Source organism: Epinephelus fuscoguttatus, linkage group LG16, assembly GCF_011397635.1.
Source record: "Epinephelus fuscoguttatus linkage group LG16, E.fuscoguttatus.final_Chr_v1".
In the NCBI taxonomy this organism is placed as follows: domain Eukaryota; kingdom Metazoa; phylum Chordata; class Actinopteri; order Perciformes; family Serranidae; genus Epinephelus; species Epinephelus fuscoguttatus.
The window spans coordinates 11,057,600-11,075,921 of NC_064767.1; the positions used below are offsets into that span (position 1 = coordinate 11,057,600).

The window sequence follows — 18,322 nt, forward strand, 5'->3', positions numbered from 1 at the left end:
GCCACCACCATATTTTACTGTTGGTATGATGTTCTTTTTCTGAAATGCGGTGTTACTTTTACGCCAGATGTAATGGGACACAGACCTTCCAAAAAGTTCAACTTTTGTCGTCAGTCCACAGAATATTTTCCCAAAAGTCTTGGGGATCATCAAGATGTTTTCTGGCAAAAATGAGACGAGCCTTAATGTTCTTTTTGCTTAGCAGTGGTTTTCATCTTGGAACTCTGCCAAGCAGGCCATTTTTGCCCAGTCTCTTTCTTATGGTGGAGTCATGAACACTGACCTTAACTGAGGCAAGTGATGCCTGCAGTTCTTTAGATGTTGTTGTGGGGTCTTTTGTCACCTCTTGGATGAGTCGTCGCTGCGCTCTTGGGGTAATTCTGGTCGGCCGGCCACTCCTGGGAAAGTTCACCACTGTTCCGTGTTTTCGCCATTTGTGGATAATGGCTCTCACTGTGGTTCGCTGGAGTCCCAAAGCTTTAGAAATGGCTTTATAACCTTTTCCAGACTGATAGATTTCAATTACTTTTTTTCTCATTTGTTCCTGAATTTCTTTGGATCTCGGCATGATGTCTGTAGCTTTTGAGGATCTTTTGGTCTACTTCACTTTGTCAGGTAGGCACATTTCTAGATTGGGAATGGGTGTGCAGTAATCAGGCCTGGGTGTGGCTACAGAAATTGAACTCAGGTGTGATCAACCACAGTTATGTTTTAACAGGAGCTGGGGGGCAAACACTTTTTCACACAGGGCCATGTAGCTTTGGTTTTTTTTCTTCCTCATTAATAAAACCCTTCATTTAAAAAGTGCATTTTGTGTTTACTTGTGTTATCTTTGACTAATGTTTAAATTTGTTTGATGATCTGAAACATTTAAGTGAGGAAAACATGCAAAAAAGTAAGAAATCAGGAAGGGGGCAAACACTTTTTCACACCACTGTATATGTTCGTGCATGTGAGTCCCTGTGTGTGTATCACACTGGCTAGCTCATCGCCACTGCTCTGCACTCATGGAGGTTACTGCTGATAATGCCATCCCGACCCATGCTGTGGCTATGGAAGCAAAGCCACCTCCTGTTAACCCCATAAGCTCTGTCAGCACTGTTGTTGTTGTTAGCGCTGTTAGCCGTAGGCTCAGCTATTTCCATGTTGACAACCGTGCGCAGACAACCTGAATCAGACTCTCAATCATAGATATACTCAGAATGTCATAAACATCTCCTTTAAATGAGAAAACACAAGCATTGGTATCTCCATTGCTGCTGTTGCCCTGATGTGTAGTTATAGGTTTTACGAGGCCCATATCAGCCATTGACCCCCTTTCTTACTAATGACCATCAGAGTTCCACAACAAGTCAACACACATTTACAATTAAACCAAGTCTGTGCAGCTCCAGCGAAGTATTAATAGAGTAAAAAACTGTTTCAGGGGCGTCAGTAGCTTAGCGGTAGAGCAGGCGCCCCATGTACAAGGCTGTTGCTGCAGCGGCCCGGGTTCGACTCCAGCCTGTGGCCCTTTGCTTCATGTAACCCCCCCCCCCGCTTGTCTGTCCTATCAATTAAAGGCCAAAATGCCCCAAAATATCTTTAAAAAAAAAGCTTATCTGTGCATAGGTGGAGCAGGTGATGAATCATTGATTGTCCCTCCTGCCACACCATACATTTCCCCTCTCACTTTGGCTAAGCAAGAGTTTTTAGTTGGCAAACCCAGCAACTCTATTTTTGTCTTATTTTTTTTCATCCTCACCATAATCATCTTGTCATATCTCTCAAAACAACCAGTTTGGTTTCTCCGTCATTTTTAGGACCCAAAGAAATGCGGTATAACCACATGAATTCATTTTTGAGAGGTCACTATGTAGCCCTGTTCTGAAGGTACATTAAAAATATTTTCCTGAACATGTCCATATTCAATACAGTAGCACAAGTGGTGTAATCCTTGTGATCTGGTTGTCCAGTTTTGATGTGGAGACATGATTAATGATTGTTTACAATGGGAAATTAAAGTGTTGGTGGTCAGTTTTTCTATTTCCCAGAAAATACATCTCTAACGTTAATGAGGAATTCCAAAAATATATGTATATTCAGAAGATTTTCACTTGGCGGTATGTATGCACATGCAGGGTACTTTGTAGAGTCGTTATACTGTATATAGTAGAAAGATCAGGACATGTCCTCTGTCCACCTGGGACAGGATGTGGAGGACTGCCATGTTAGAAAGGCCGTCAGTAGAATTCAAAGTATAATGTTTGTGCCACACATACACCTGGACACCCACTGTAGCCGGACACACTCTGTCCATATATACACGCAGAGCATATATAGAACAATAGCTCTGTGTTAGATTGTGTCTGTTTGAATTGTGGCTGTTGAGAGCAAGAAAGAGTGAGAGATGAGACAGGACTGCCATCCAGATATCTTAGAAAGGCTTTCATTGTTTCTCTCTTTCACTCTGAGAGAACCAGCCTCAATTAAATATTTACTTAAAGTTCTGTCTCTGACTCTCTCTTTCTGTCTCTGGCACACACACACACACACACACACACACACATTGAAGCACACTCATACAAAGACTTTCTGTTGCTCTTGTTCCTCCTTGCGCACACACACACACACACACACACACACATACTCTCGCACTCAGTAACCACCCAGAGGGGACAGTGAAAGAAGAGCAGAGAAAAAGATGCAGAGAGCAGACAAGGTCGTAGTTCCTGTGGACTGTCTTTGAAAGAGGAGTCGTATGTTTTCCCTCCCCTCCTTTGATGTTAAAGCAGCCTCTTTACTAGTGTAAAGACAGGGTACAATAACCTAGACCCCCCCACCCCCTCACACGGCCCTCTGAACACTGGCCGTACACCCCCACAAAGCTCTGCGGGGGGACAGGTAACCCACAGCAACCCCAGCCAGAAATCAGAATGAGTGTGGCAGCTGTCCAGGACCTGTGCGGCATGCTGTGTGTGTGTGTGTGTGTGTGTGTGTACATGCTTCTGTGCCTGAGTGTGTGTATCCATGTGTGTGCATGAACAATTTTGAGTGCAGTGAAGTCACTGTACAGGTCTTGTAGCTTTCAACAAAGTGAATGTTCTTTCTAAAAAGTGAAATATTTTAAATCACAGGTGATCCTATTCACAAGAATATTATCACTCAGTTTAATACATCCTTGTGTAGCGCTGGGTATTTTTTAAGTATTGACCAAAATAACCCTGTACCAAGTATAATGAAAATGTCTCCAGTCAAATGAGAACTACATTACTTTTGTCCCAGTCCCAGGGGTGTGAGCTTGGACTGTTCAGACTCCCTGCTGCAGTAAATTTTTTTGTTGCTGCCATCGTCAGAGCTGCTGTCCTTCCAGCAAATGATTTCCCAACAAACTCGCACTGACACAGACTCTGTTGTTAAACCCGTTAACCCCAGTTAAGTAACACTAAGTTTAAGTTTAAGTTTAAGTTTATTTCCTTTATTAATCCCCCTGAGGAGAAATTCAATGTTTTCACTCTTGCTTGTCAATTACACACAGGTCCGAAAGAAACACACACATGCACAAACAGGACCTATACATGCACAAATTGGAGAGGTGTCAGAGTGAGGGGGCTGCCCTTGGTGAGGCGCCCTGAGCGGTTGGGGAGTTTGGTGCCTTGCTCAAGGGCACCTCGGCAGTGCCCAAGAGGTGAACTGGCACCTCTCCAGCCACCAGTCCACCTTTCATATTTTGGTCCGGACGGGGACTCGAACAGGCGACCCTCCGGTTCCCAACCCAAGTCCCTATGGACTGAGCTACTGCCGCCCCCATTAGCACTGTGATGCTAACAGTTAGCCCTGTCACTGTATGTGCGGCTTGGTGGACTCTCACAAATGTTCCCGTTGCAGAGTTCACAGTCAGCAGGTCAGTGTGCCAAGATGCCACCAAAACGTTTAAAAGTATGACTACAATACACGCCACTACGTTCACATTATAGGTATCGAATGAAGCAGTCTATTGCTACTCTTCAGCTCTGCATTCTTTAAAAAGCAAGTCTATACAAAGCAAATGCTATATGCTATGCTCATGCTTGTCTGGGTGATACTTCTGGTATTGCAAGTTTGATGGAGGGTATGACTGAGGTGTGTGTGTGTGTGTGTGTGTGTGTGTGTGTGTGTGTGTGTGTAGCCACCCCACAGACACAAACAGACATAGTAATCATAGTAATGTATATAGTAATCTGTTGTAAGCCTAAGAAAAAAGAGGATATGACAGATCTCCAGTCACCAGGCTGTTTGTCTCAGAGAACAAGACCAAAATTACTTGAGACCTGTGTCCACATAGCGTTTTTATTGGCAGAAAAGCAGCGGCAGGGAGCTGGGGAGCGCTTCATCCCAGTGTTTCGTAAAAAAAAGGGCTCCCAGTGTAGGTTGTGTTTCTATGACAGCGATATCTTGACATTGATGTTAGCTAGGTAGCTAATGTACCTACATTAAGAGAGCTGACTACACAGCTACCACATGTATGGTGATAAAAGCACAACTCTGCTCACACAAATTGGCCTTTCTGTCTTTGTTGTAATAGTTTCTGGCATAATAAACAGCTCAGGATAGACAGTAGCTAAAGTAGCGGCGGTGATACCATCAGCGCCTTTCTGAAAAGTTTTCAACTAGAAGTGCTTGGAATGGCCACACAGAAAAAAGCCACAGGGCTCTGAAAAAAGACACCGGACACGGCACCTGCATGTGACTGCTCTCTTCTCACAGGGAGCAATTGGCAAAAGACACTGGCACTAAGAAAATAATGCTGTGTGTGTAGAGGCACGTAACGCAACCTCACCAGATCTTGATTCAATTCTTGGCACAGTTAAATTCAATTCAGTAGAACTAAACCACAATTTAACGTTCACGACAAGTAACAACCACAACAACCAGTGGGTTCCCTGAATCAGGGTCACTCAATGAGCCCAGTTTCAGAAACAATAGAGTATTAAATATGGAGTAAAAGCAAAACCAGTGCATAACAAAGTAAAAATAGATTACTACAAGAGTTACTAAATTAACTAAAAAAAGCAGACTGCACCTGATGATCAGTGTTGTACTGTATATGATAAAACAATGAGAAGTAGTATTGCACATGACTTTACAACAAAGAGCAACTCTAGCAGGTTGCCGCCTAAGGCAGCGCCAGAAACGTAATGCCACTTACATGATGACCTGAGAAATCGGATTGTAGTTAGTGAGCATGTCAGAAATGTACTGGGGAGCCAAACCAATAAGAAGTTAATTCTATATTGCACCAGTGAAGTTAATACAAGTACTGGAGCGATACGTTTGGGTTTGCGTGTAAAAAGGCAGCAGTGGGAAGTCATTAGACAAACATACTAATGTATCTGATGTGATGGCATAGAGGAGCAACAGTTGCTGTAAATGGGCTGATCTTCAGTTACCATTTTAGTACACGTCCTGACCAAACCTGCCATCATACATATGTCGAGACGGGGCTCGTGGACACACATCATTCCTGTCCAACACACACTCACCCATTTACTCCCATATTTTCTGTATCTATGTCAGCCCCCTTGTTTCTTCTATTCTGCCGTAAATTCCCTGAGACCCCGACAGCTGCGCAGAACAAGGTCTCGAGAACTTTCAGGTTAGCCAGACTGGCAGTAACTAAATGAAAGCTGGCTGAAATGAGGTTTTCCCTCCAAAAGGGCTGACTTCCTCTAAAAAAGCTGGTTAGGAGAGGATAAAAGAATCCTCTTATGTCAGTAAACTCGTTACGCCGTTGCTGCCATGCCATGCTAGCCCCAGCGTTTCCATGGCACCCAGTGTTATCTATGTGTATTTTTGTTGGGACTTGTAGTTTTGGGGTTTGAGTGGCAAAATGAGATTTTTTTTCCCCCCCACACCATGAGGTGCAAGAGGGGAGAGATAAGAGAGAGTCCCCTCTCAGCGTTAACGAGAGAAAATAAGAGAGAGAGAGGGGATGGAGAGACGCAGAGCATTAGCTGCACAGATAGAGAAATGAATGGCCTACACAGCAATACTGCTACACCTTTTGCTACAGCATACAAAGACTCTGCACCAGCCTGTGTGGAGCATATACTACTCTCATACACATGCTACTGTGTGCTAATCTGAGTCCGTCCCATGTAGGATGTAATTTACACAGTGAAATATCCAAGGGTCAAGGGCAGGTGTAATTGATTATTATTGATTTCACAGTATGAAATTCTTCCTCTTATACACCAGCAACACACAATAACAAACCATCAATACTACAGAGGAAGCCCCACAGAGAGGACCAGAAGTTAACTGGCTGGAGAATAAAGTCTGTAATAAAGACACAGGGATCGCCAGTGCCTGTCAAAGACCCGGGTCCATGTCATTGGTTCAACATCCCATTAGTCCGACTGTCCGCGGTGCTGAACGGCTCGCGGCAGGCGTATGGTGCGCCGCGACCGGCTTGAGGGGGAGCAGGCTCACAGCTTATGTGTTTGTCACTTTCTTTTTCATTTTAACCCACACCATGATCTTTTCCTGACCCTAACCAAGTGGTTTTTGTGCCTAAACCTAACCAGACCTTAACCACAGGGCATCACGATGATTTCGGAACGGACTTCGGAACAATGAGTTTAATATGGTCGGAACAATGGGCTGTCGAACCAATGGGCAGTTCCCCAAAGACCCGTCCTGTGTTCATTAGCTGATGTGAGGAATGCGGCCTGCTTTGTCTTAGCTGTCAGCTCCCAAGTGTGTGTCCATCACTGATCACCTCTGATGTGTGAATGAAGGTGCAAACATCGCCCACCCGTGACCTTGTAACAGTGTCAGTCTGAGTTCATGTGCATTTCTGTCTCTCTGCCTTTCTGTGACCTTGTTTTTAATTTTTTTTTCAGTTAAGATGTGCATTCATACCTGTAGAGTAACTGTTATTCCAACTTACGAGTAATACAAGTACAACAGGTACAGGAAGTGGTGCAGCAGAAGGGTATTATGTTACAGCAGAGTTGACATATTTTTTAGGAAAAGCCCTCGACTGCTACCACTACTAACTATTACACATTCCATTATTATTACTGTTACTTTGACCTCTAATATAACTCCACTGCTGTTGCTCCAATGATTGCTGCTACCACTATGGAAAAGGAATAAATGTAAATTAAACACTGCATTAAAAACGACAACAATTAAACAGATTTTTTTTTAATTAATATAAAGAGATAATTTTCTGTTCTGTTCATAAATGTTGATCAGGTTTGTTTGCATAAGCAATGCTGTCTTGTCTAACTTCATTACCTGGTCATTTGATGATATTTAGACTGTATACAATTAGCACTTAAGGCTGACGCCATAGCCAACGCAAGCGGCCTACGGCATAGTGAGAATTTATACGTATTTGTGTCCAGGTGTGTCGGCGTTGCTCTGCAGTTACGCCGCCAAATTGCTAATTTGTGGTGGGGTTTCTGTGCCATTGTGTTGAGCTTCTGTGAAGTTAAGTTTGATTGATTCAACCACCACACAAATAAAACATAGATCGCTTAAAAGCGCTAAAAAAAAAAATTAAAAGTTAACTAAAAAGTTGTCTTAGACTAGACATTTTCCCCACAAATACAACATGCTAACATTATTAGCATAAGCCTGTGGTATCTTATTGCATAAATTAACCTAGATGCTAGTGGACTCCTCTGCTCATATGCAGCTGGGGAAAATCACACATGACTTAAAATGCTATTTGGTGGGGGGTTTAATTGTCTTCGCACTTTATTGTCTCTTACCTTTGACAAAGTGAATAAAAGATTCATTTCTACTTAGGGAAATGGGATTCAGTTTAAAAAAATAAACTGCATGGCTGCAGCGTGTAGTTATGTTTCTGGAGAGATGGACGCAGCTACGCAGAGCCTACACTGTAGGTACGGCCTAGATTTATTGCAGAAGTATAAATCCGGCTTAAGGTCTCAAATGGACATTGTTTTGTGTTGCTTTGTTATCCTCTATACTATATACAGCTGAGGAAAACTGCTGATTTTGCCAGTCTAGGTTCATGGTCAAGTAGGAACTGCCGGTCATATAAGTCTGCGTGTGTGTGTGTGAGCATGCACCAACGCGCATGCTGTTGCTGTGTTTGACCCTCAGGCTTATTTATGTCAATCTATTATGTCATCTTGTCAAGATATGCATCTGTGGTTGTGTTTAGCTCTTTCATTTGTTCTTTTCTCTCACTTGTCCCTCCCTGCAGACTCGGGTTACACTCCTCCGTCAGATGGCGTTTTGCCTGGCTGAGCTGCACTTGTGGTCCACCAAGAGCTCGCTCCAAGTCAAAGGTAGCACTTATCACCATGTTCAATCTCCCTCTCCCTCTGTCTCTCTCAATAATTCTCTCTCTGTCTCCTTTTCTCTTTTTCCTCTCACTCTGTTTTGCTCCGGCTCTTTCTGTCATCACTCACTTTGTTTTCACACCTTCTCCCCACCTCACCGATATCTACTTTAACAATCTGACTCTCAGTCAACACCAGTTTTCACTCTGTCTGTTTTCGCCCTCTCTTTGGGCCCCTCAAATTCTCGTGCCCTCGACGTCTGTTTATTGACCTATACATGTTGTTCTTTATACTGTTTTTACAATATTGTACCTGTACACATTGGTTAGCATAACTACAAGCATCTCAAGAAATGAGGGAAACATCTGAAAGTTTTCAAAGACCACACAAGAAAATAAAATCCCCTCCACTCAAAATGTATTTTTCTTATGTTTATGTCCCCTAAAATGTTTGACGTTGACTATACTGACTTCTGTTTGTGCAAAGTTTGTCCCTGGAGAGATTTTTTAGGGATTTTACTGTAACCTGGCAAGCTACTGTTGCTGACTAATACAGGAATCATGTATCAATGGGGAAACCCAGTTCAACCCAACATCAGCAAAGAGACCTGAAACCTCTTGCCCAAACTTGACTTATAATTACACGTCATATCAAAATCTCAGCCAGACAGAATACATCTTTCTGCAAACTTTGATTAGACATCTGGTATTTGTATTTATTAATTAATGTTTCACAACCATTAACGTTGTGTCAGTCAATTCTAGTTACAAGCTAACAAAGCTAACATGTTAGCAAGTTTCATTCTGAACTTGTCTGTTTCTGAAACAAGTTTCATTCTAATACATATGTGGTTGATTTTGATGCACCACAGTCTCCTCATCTGAGTCAGGGTCTGACTGAAGCTCAGACATATATGGCTAAATCTCTCCCATGTTTTCTCTAACGCTGACCCTGAGCCATCTTGATGCGCACTACTCTTTCACTGGTCTCGCATAACCAGACCTGTCACCACACTTTGTTTGGTGGAGAAAGCGAAAGTGAAACCTCGCGCAAGCAGCACTGATGGTGGGTGAGGTGGAGCCCAGGTCCAAAATTTTTCTATGAAGGAGAAAGAGTAGATCTGCTTGCAATGTGGAATTGTAATGTGGAAAAACCATATAACTTTAAACAACTTTAAACATTTGATCAATTTCATTGGGTGCTACAGGGGTGCCATGTTTACAATAAGTCAGGTATAAATTAATCTGTCATTAAAAGAAAATAAAAAACAAAAAAATTCTGTCAGGATCAGCTTTATTTGCCAAGATCTAAATATGACTTCAGTTTTCCTCACAGTGTTATAAGCACACTCACACAAAATATTCAGTAAGTGCACATGGATCAGTTTTGTTAAGTTAGTTGCACATCGCCTACATTTCCATCATGCATGCAGGGAGAAACATTCACTGGTGTGCAGTTCCTCCCTGTGAGGCTGATTGGGTGTGGCGTAAGTTTGACTTTTCTGGCAGTTTTTGTGCGTTTCTCTGCTCGCCACCTATCAGTCCATCTCTTCTGTCAGACGGAAATGCTCTGTTTCTCCATTTTCTTGTTTTCTCCTCCCTTCCATTCTGTCTTGTCTTTCACAGTCTGCTGAGCTTTAGACGAAGATAGTGTCTCTTGGAGGCTGACTGTGTTGTGTGTGTGTTTATGTGTATACACAAAGGTACGACAGGGTGTATATCCCGGGTGACGGTGACATATCCTTATTTGTTTGTTTTTTCCTGCTGTGTGTGTCTTTCTGCTATCTTGGAAAAATGTGGATGGATACATCTGAGCGAAGAGGCCTGGTTGCTGAGGTGTGACGCTCCCTATCACCACCTTCCTTACATCATATACATCAGCCTCGAAAACAAAAATATGGATTCATAAAAGCAGCATCTTCTGTGTAATGCTATGAAACAAATATTTTCTATGTGGTCTGTGTGTACGTTCTACATGCGTTCATCACATTAGTGCAGCAGACATCCCTCATAATCTTCTCTCTGAGCAGTTTGTGAGTCAATTGCTTTGCACAGGAAGACCTCAACAGGAAATATTGTGAAGAAAAATATTTTGTTTGTCCTTACTTCCACAAGAGACTAGTTTTGGTTTAGGATTTAGAGTTAGGTTTACATGCTAACTGTTCAGTGGCACTTGGAGGTTTGACCTTCACAGTGCAAAATGATGAATGTGCAGAGTTTGACACAAAAGGCTGTTTTCATATTCATCTGCAGAAGAAAGAAATCTGAGTTCAAGATGTGTATGTACAAGCCTTATTTTTGTGATATTATATTTAGCTTGGAAGCCAATCACATTCCAATATTCAATTTACAAAAGTGTGATTTAAAAACACTCCTGTGCACATATACTTTTGACTTTTGAATGACTTAAGGGCCATCTTCAAACCTTATAAATAAAAAGGTATTTGCATATCCGTAGATTATGAATTTTTCAATTAGGGAGGAGTGGAATTTTTTATGAATATTTAACTATATATTTGAACATTTTGTGCCAAAAAGCAATAATGGGCACAAATTATTAGTTAAAGCAAAATATTTTGATCTGTCTTTAAACATATCTGTAGGGGATTTTTAAGATTTCAGCCCATAAAACACCTACAAACATAGATTGGGTTGATACCACAAACTGGAACATCATGCAGTTGTTTGAAGCCATACTTTTCACAACTTTCTGTAAATAAAATGCTGCAGCTACCTACTTAAAACATACAGCAGACAACGAACAACATGTGCATCCCACTGTAGTCGTGTTTTTGACCTGCTTAAGGATGCAGGTCTGGGTTGGTCCACAAACTCCTGAAAAATATTTGGGTCTTTAGCTTGTTTAGATGCCCAGCTGACTTCACCAGCCTCTTGTTAAGTTACCTCTGACATTTCATAATGTGTAGGTAAAGCAGTATATAATATCTGAGTTTGTTTGTTTGTTTGTAATGGCTTCATATGGTTATTCAGGGTTCTGAGCTAGATAAACAATGAGCTAAAAAAATGGATATTATGTTTGATACTACAGTTGACTCTTACAGAGCTACTTTGGATCTTTTGAAGTGAGGTTGTATGAGGTACTTATCTATAGTCAGTGTATCACATACAGTAGATGTCAGATAGCATGCCCCCCAGTTTAAAGAAGTTGACAAGACTACAGACATGGAAGCTAAGCAATATACTGCTGTGCAGAGGGTCAGCAACCAAACATAATTTAGCCACCTAAAAGAAGTCCCGCCTAAAACGATCGATATGTTTAAATTGATGCTATATTTAGAGTATTTCACAGCTTTATCTTGCCTTCAGACAGTAATTTCCAATGGGGAACTGAAGCCATTATACCATTCAAAGCCAGAGTCCGTTAAGAAAAACGGTAATTTAACATCGCTGAACACAGGAGCTGCTGGTCTACCGCTGCCTCGATCAGTTGGTTAGTTTGTGTTATTGTGTGACTCTGATGTTTCAGAGGGTTAGTTCATATTCAGCAAAGTCACACAATAACAGAAACTAACTAACTGATAGAGGCAGCAGTAGACCTGCAGCTCCTGTGTTCAGCAGGCTAAAACTACTGTTTTTGTCAACGGAGTCTGGTGGCTTTTACGAGGGCATAGACGGGGAACTGAAGCCGTTAACAGCTTCACCTATGGAGAAGGCTGCCTGTGTCAAGGTAAAGTGGCGGTACTCCTGTCTGCTTCTCAAAACTTGGGGCGTGCCACCAACATCAAGTACCTCATACAGCCCTATTTTGAAAGATTCAGTGTTAACACCACCACCAAGTGCTATATGTAGGTTTAAGTGCATTTAAACAAATGGCTCAAGAACATCTCAGTCGTTTAATAGGAAAAAAAAAAAGTTAAGGTTGATATTAGTGGATACTCAAGGTTATAGAATCACTATCTGTTTCACAAATAGAAAAAGTGACATCAAGCCATTACTAATAGCAGTGTGTTTGTGTGTGTCTGCCATCAGCTCTCCTGTTGTATTAGTGTGACCTGGCCTCAGGAGCAGCAGCAGCGGCAGCAACAGTAGCAGAGCGATAAAGAAACGATGTGTTGTGCGAATCTGAGTCTGGCTGCTTATGGTTTTGGGCCTGCAGGAATAACACTGACAAAAAAGGCTCCGCTCAGCAGTTTGTGTGTGTGTGTGTGTGTGTGTGTGTGTGTGTGTGTGTGTGTGTGTGTGTGTGTGTGTGTGTGAGCTCGTTTCCTGCTTTGTGTATGTCGGTCATATGTTTTTTTTTAACTGCCCGCTGAGTGTGTGTGCTTTTAAATGTATATGTTGCATGTGCGTAAATCAGAGTCTATCCCTCAGGTGGGATGGGTTAAGGCACACTCCTGTCTTTATTAATACCCCACTACCCCCCCTCCATTCTGGCTCGGACCCCCCCAGCCCATCCTCCCTCCTCCTCCCCCTCCTCCTCCTCCTCCCTCACAGGGTCTTATCTAAACTGTGGTGCTGGCAGACGGGACAGGCCACTGGCAGATAGCGATTGTTTATCCCACGGTGCGAAATTGCTGATCTGTCTTCTGCTTTTCCCTGACAGCTAGATGTTCATCTTTCTCTCTCCCTCTCTCTCCCGCCCCACAGATACAGATATTGGCACCTATCAGTACTACGATAAAGGAGAGCCAGGTAAATAGTGTTTTATATTGGATGTCTGTTTGTGTTTAAGATAAGTTGCATTTGTCTTGTTTTTGGAATGTATGTGATTTCCTTATATATGAAGAAGGGCTTTTTGCTGCCTCCCACGCTCCCATAAGCTCTAAGCACACACATCTACACAGAAATTATTGGTGCTGCGTATTTCAGTGACTTACACCCGTTAGCCACACATACACTTGTCCACACAGAGGCTATTAGTATGTAGGATTTACAGCCTAAAGCCTTATATACACATGCACGTACCACACACACACATACACTCAGGTTATTAGGCCTCCGTGGTTCTATCTCTTACACTCCCTGTGTTCCTGTTGACCCGGGGTCTTGCCATACAATGATAGGGAAACTAAACTGTTGACTTTCTCCTAGATCACATAGCAAGAGGCCCCATGTAGTCCAGCCTCATAATGCCTCAGGCTAGAAGGCTTCCCTTACAATCAGGAAGTGCTCAAATCACTCCCCCACCGTCCTAGCAGTGTAGAGACGAGCTGCCTCTTCTTTTGCTTTTCTTTTTATGTGTATGTATTCATATTTTTTAGGGAAATGATGCATCTAAGCATGCAAGCATTTTGAAATGTACACCGAGTTGTCTGTGGAGGGTTACTACATCTTTATCAATGTGCCAAACCTTGAAAATTAACCCTGCTGAAGAGATCTGTACTAATTTCAAGGAAGTCAACCACTCCAAATTTCTACCAACTTTTACAGCTCAAAATACATTGGCTTTATCTTTGTCCAAAATTTTAGTACATTATATACATGTGTTAAGTGTGTAATAGGGCTGGGTGATATGGAGAAAATCAAATATCACAATATTTTTGACCAAATACTTTGATATTGATATGTGGACAAATTGTAGGGTTAACTGGCGGCACAGTGGTGGGTTCCAACGTTGGCTGGGGGAGCCATCCTGCGTGGAGCTTGCATGTTCTCCCCGTGCAAGCGTGGGCTTTCTCCTGGTACTCCAGCTTCCACAGTCCAAAGACATGCAGGTTAATTGGTGACTCTAAATTGTCCGTAGGTGTGAATGTGAGTGTGAATGGTTGTCTGTCTCTGTGTGTCAGCCCTGTGATAGTCTAATGACCTGTCCAGGGTGTACCCCACCTCTCGCCCAGTGTCAGCTGGGATAGGCTCCAGCCCCCCTGTGACCCTCAAGAGGATAATGAATGAATGTAGGGTTAACTATTGGGGCTTTAGCAAAGTATTCACACAATGAAATTTAGATAAATAATCATCAGTAATCTGGATATGACCAAGTGGGTAAAGACAAATGATAGAAAAGCTAGAACAGTTGGGTAAGTAAAGAAAATTAATTATTATTTTATTTTATTTTATTTTATTTTATTATTAAAATTATCGATCCCTGCCTCTGCAGTCTAAATGTCCTTGGACAAGATACTGAACACCCAAATTGCTCCTGACGGCTGTGCCACTGCCAGTGTTTATGTGAGTAGTGATGAGCAGGTGGCACCTTGCATAGTAGCCTCTGCCACCACTTTATGAATGTGTGTGTGTGTGATAGGTGAATGCTGGTTTGTGTTGTAAAGCATTTTAAAAGGTTGCTAAGAATAGAAAACCACTATATACATAGTCCATTTATAGCTCATCTATCAAAAGGGATGCTGTGTGTGTTGTTGCCTTGTCTTTGTTAAAAAATAGATTTTCTGTGTATGATTTTAAATTTGAATATTGTTAGTGTGTAAAAGTCCCTTGTTTTATTTTATATTTATTCAAACCTTCATTAATTAAACATTTTTTGGCAAATCATAAGCATATAATCACCTCAGAGGCTGTGTCCACCAAAGCGTTTTTGTTTTTGTTTTTGTTTTTTTATGAGGGCCAGCGTATTTTTTTAATTCTTTGTAGTGGGAGCGCCGCATGTTTACACCATGCTACAAATGCCAGCAGTGTGACCAAAACAAGTACTCTACCTTGTCCCCACATTTTTTTTTTTTTTTTACTTTTGTGGATATTCATTGTCATTGCATCCAAAGCGTCTCAGCTGAAATAAGCCTCCAAAGCGTTCTTAAGTGCTCTCAGCTGAGTGTTTCTTGAGCAGCACCTAGTGTTTTCAGCTGTGGGATAAACACTTTGGTGGACACAGAGCTTTTTAAGTTAATATGAGAAACATGTCAGCAAACAGAGTAGTGTTTGTGTCCAACTGACGAATGTAAGTCCAATATTCTCTCTGTTTTAGCTGTTTTTGGTCTCCACCAACTCTGTTTGGTGCAGAGCTGGTAATGTACAGTTGGTTAAAAGAGCTTTGTTTTTAGCTGCTGCTGCTGGATCAGAGCTGGTGAGAGCAGTGAGAGTGAGCCAAGTTGTGCGTCGTAAAATCAGAACTATTAGGTTCAAGGACGCTACAACACTTTGTAGAGCTAAGGGGAGCAGCAGACTCAGGTGATAATGCTCTGTGTTTGTCACTATGAGTGACACCTTTCACATCAGTCATTTGTTCCACTGTTAACATGCAAATTATTAGAGCAGCTTTAAGTTAAATTACTTGCCTTTCTTTCTCTCTGCTTAAAGACGTATAGTAAATATCTCATTTCCCTGCTTCCTTCGCCAGTTTTGTGTATTTTTACTTTCTCTCCATCTTCATGTTTTTCCTTTTGTTACTGTGCCTGTCTCAGATGTTTCCGCCTCTCTTTCGTTGATTTCCTCCTCTTTGTCTCAGTTTTTTCTCTCACCATGTATATTTTTGTTCTTTCTCATTTTGTGTACAGTATGTCTTTTTCCTCCCTCTCCCTCTCATCACGGGGTTCTCTCCCTCCTCTCTCATCTGAGAAGCTGCCTTCTCTTTCATTCCAATCTTCAGTGGAGAGACGATGCTCTCGCTCCAAATCCTTTCATTTGGAGGATTACTAAAGTGTGGCTTGATATCAGAGTGGAGGGAGTAGAGGGGGAGGAGGGGGAGGAGAGGAGAGACGGAGCAGGGGAGCAGAATCACTATCCAAAAGTATCACAACATTTTCACACAGCGGTGTAACGATGGCTGAAGTCATGATACGGTTGCATAAATTGTAGGTTACATTAGATTAGATTAATGTTTGTTAGTCTAATATTTTGAATGGACTGTTTGGCTAATACTTAACCTCCTATTACACAAAGGTACTTACAGGCCATATGGCCTTTAAAATTTGTCTTCACATCTTGAGTATTTCTCTTTTAGTAATGTTATTGAATATTCATGACTAAACAGATATCAAGCAAGTTTTTAAAAATCTGTAGATGTTATTTAATAACTCGATTATGATCTAATCTGCTTCATTAGAGCTGTGTGAGTGTGGTTTGATTAAATTTGATTGACTGTGGGGCGTCGGTGGCTTAGTGGTAGAGCAGGCACCCCATGTATAAGGCTGTTGCCGCAGCAGCCCGGGTTCGACTCCAGCCCGTGGCCCTTTGCTGCATGTCACTCCCTCTCTCTCTCTCTCTCTCTCCCCCCTTCACGCTCACCTGTCCTATCAATTAAAGGCTCAAAAATGCCCGAAAAAATATATTAAAAAAAAATTTGATTGACTGTGATCAAACAATCAACTGCAGGGTTCAATGTCATTGCTTTTTTTTTCACTTTCCTGATAGCAGTGGGTCAGAAATCTACTTTTACAAAGTAAATTTCTACCCATCCATATACAGTTGTTTTATTTATTAGCAGTTATAACTTAACAACAATGTCTAAACTTAATTTTAATGTTTTGTACAAAAGCCTGCAAAGCCTGAGGAGGGGTTCTAGGCAGCCCTCTTACCTGCCACGCTGTGTTACGGCTCTCCAGTGACGTTCTTCGGACATGTGGCATGTGTTTTAAAAATGACCCTGCTTTACTCGCCCTGCTCTCAAACTTGTGGCAAACAGCACAAGTGATAGCTGAAATTGTTGCCCACATGCACCAATGCCACCCAACTTAACTCCTGTTTCAGGAACTTAACTCCTGTTTCAGGATAATTCAAAAGCTTGTTGTGCTTATAAACCTTGTCTTTACCAGCCACCATCTTCTTCCATATTAAGATAAGATAAGATAAACTTTATTGTCCCGCAAGAGAAATTCACCTTGGGCAGTATAGTGCAAACAGCTGCAATATTCACATACATACATACATACATACAATCAACACAGACAAGTTACCAACATAGTGCACTAAGTGTGTTACAGTTACGGACTACTGGTGCAGAGTAGTGCAACCATTTGCCTTGTCTGTAAGGTTACAATCAAAGGGAACTACGGGTATTGCACTGGCCTATCTCAAAGTGCAAGTGAGTGCAGATAAAAACAAATAAATACAGAGGTCAAATAAAAACACCAGTAAAAACAGTTAAAATTAACTGTTGCATTGCACATGTGCAACTCTCAACTGAAGCGAGAAGGAAGCAAAAATGCTCTCTCCTAAGCTACTTCCATCATCAGCTCCCTCTTATTTTTTACCACTTGCTCAATTGGGAAAGTGAGTTGCTAGATATACTAGCCTGATGTTGCATTTTACTTGCCGTGTGCAAGTGTTATTGTTGAGCCCTGAACTGTCATTAGATTCTAAATCAAATGTTGCAATACTCTGATTGGTGCATTGTTGCGTAATATCACCTTTTCCTAAAAAAGCCCACTTGAAACTATTGAGATAAGCACAGAGGACAAATAATACAGTAACAAAAACTATTCTAATTTTGGTACAAAACAGTTTGTCCATGAAGGACTCCATCACTAAAAGTGAGAAGCTGAAAATATGTTTCATTTCCAGGGCATTTTTAAACTGAAGACGGCATTTTCTACTTTGTGTGCACATACACTGAGTTGCCAGTTCATTAAGTACACCAGATTATACTGATGCACTTTAATATAACAGTTCTGCAATAAATCCCCTGTCATGAACACTGTAAAGTTTTATTTGAACTGTTTTAAAGAGGCATCAATTAAACCATTTTGGATGCTGCAGTTTGTGTTGCTGACAGGTGTCTCTATTATTTTGTACACCTGATTTATATCAATGAGGGCAGACTAAACAACAAACACCTCTATATCTAACAGTTCTGTGTACATCAGTATGAGACTACATTGATTGGTTTATGTATTGGAGTTGTCGCTCTGGATATCAGCATCATTGTAGTGGCTATGATGTTCAGTGTATTGCTCTCAGTGAGCATTTTCTTGTGGTGGGTGTTTTATTCCCTGAAATGTTAGTTCCACATCTCCCCACTAGAGGTAGACCCAGGCTCATTGGAGCAGCTCAGAGGGTCCCCTGCAGCCAAACACCCCCCCCTCCACCTCCACCTAGCCCTCCCCACCCAGCCCCAGAGCAGGTGCCCATGTCTGGGCCTGTCTGGCCCCTCACCCCCTTATCTGATTAATACTACTAATCCTGGAGGTG

General features: G+C 41.8%; 1 protein-coding gene across 7 annotated transcripts in view; it reads left to right on the forward strand.

Annotated features, from left to right (window-relative positions):
- Positions 1-18,322, forward strand: part of LOC125903203 (WD repeat containing planar cell polarity effector) — a 113,151-nt gene that overhangs the window by 22,147 nt on the left and 72,682 nt on the right. For all 7 annotated transcript variants that reach the window (XM_049599970.1, XM_049599964.1, XM_049599968.1 and 4 more), the window contains 2 exons: positions 8,204-8,288; positions 12,890-12,934. In XM_049599970.1, the coding sequence (XP_049455927.1) occupies positions 8,228-8,288; positions 12,890-12,934 (106 nt within the window). In that variant the 5' untranslated portion in view covers positions 8,204-8,227. The remainder of the gene's footprint in view (positions 1-8,203; positions 8,289-12,889; positions 12,935-18,322) is intronic.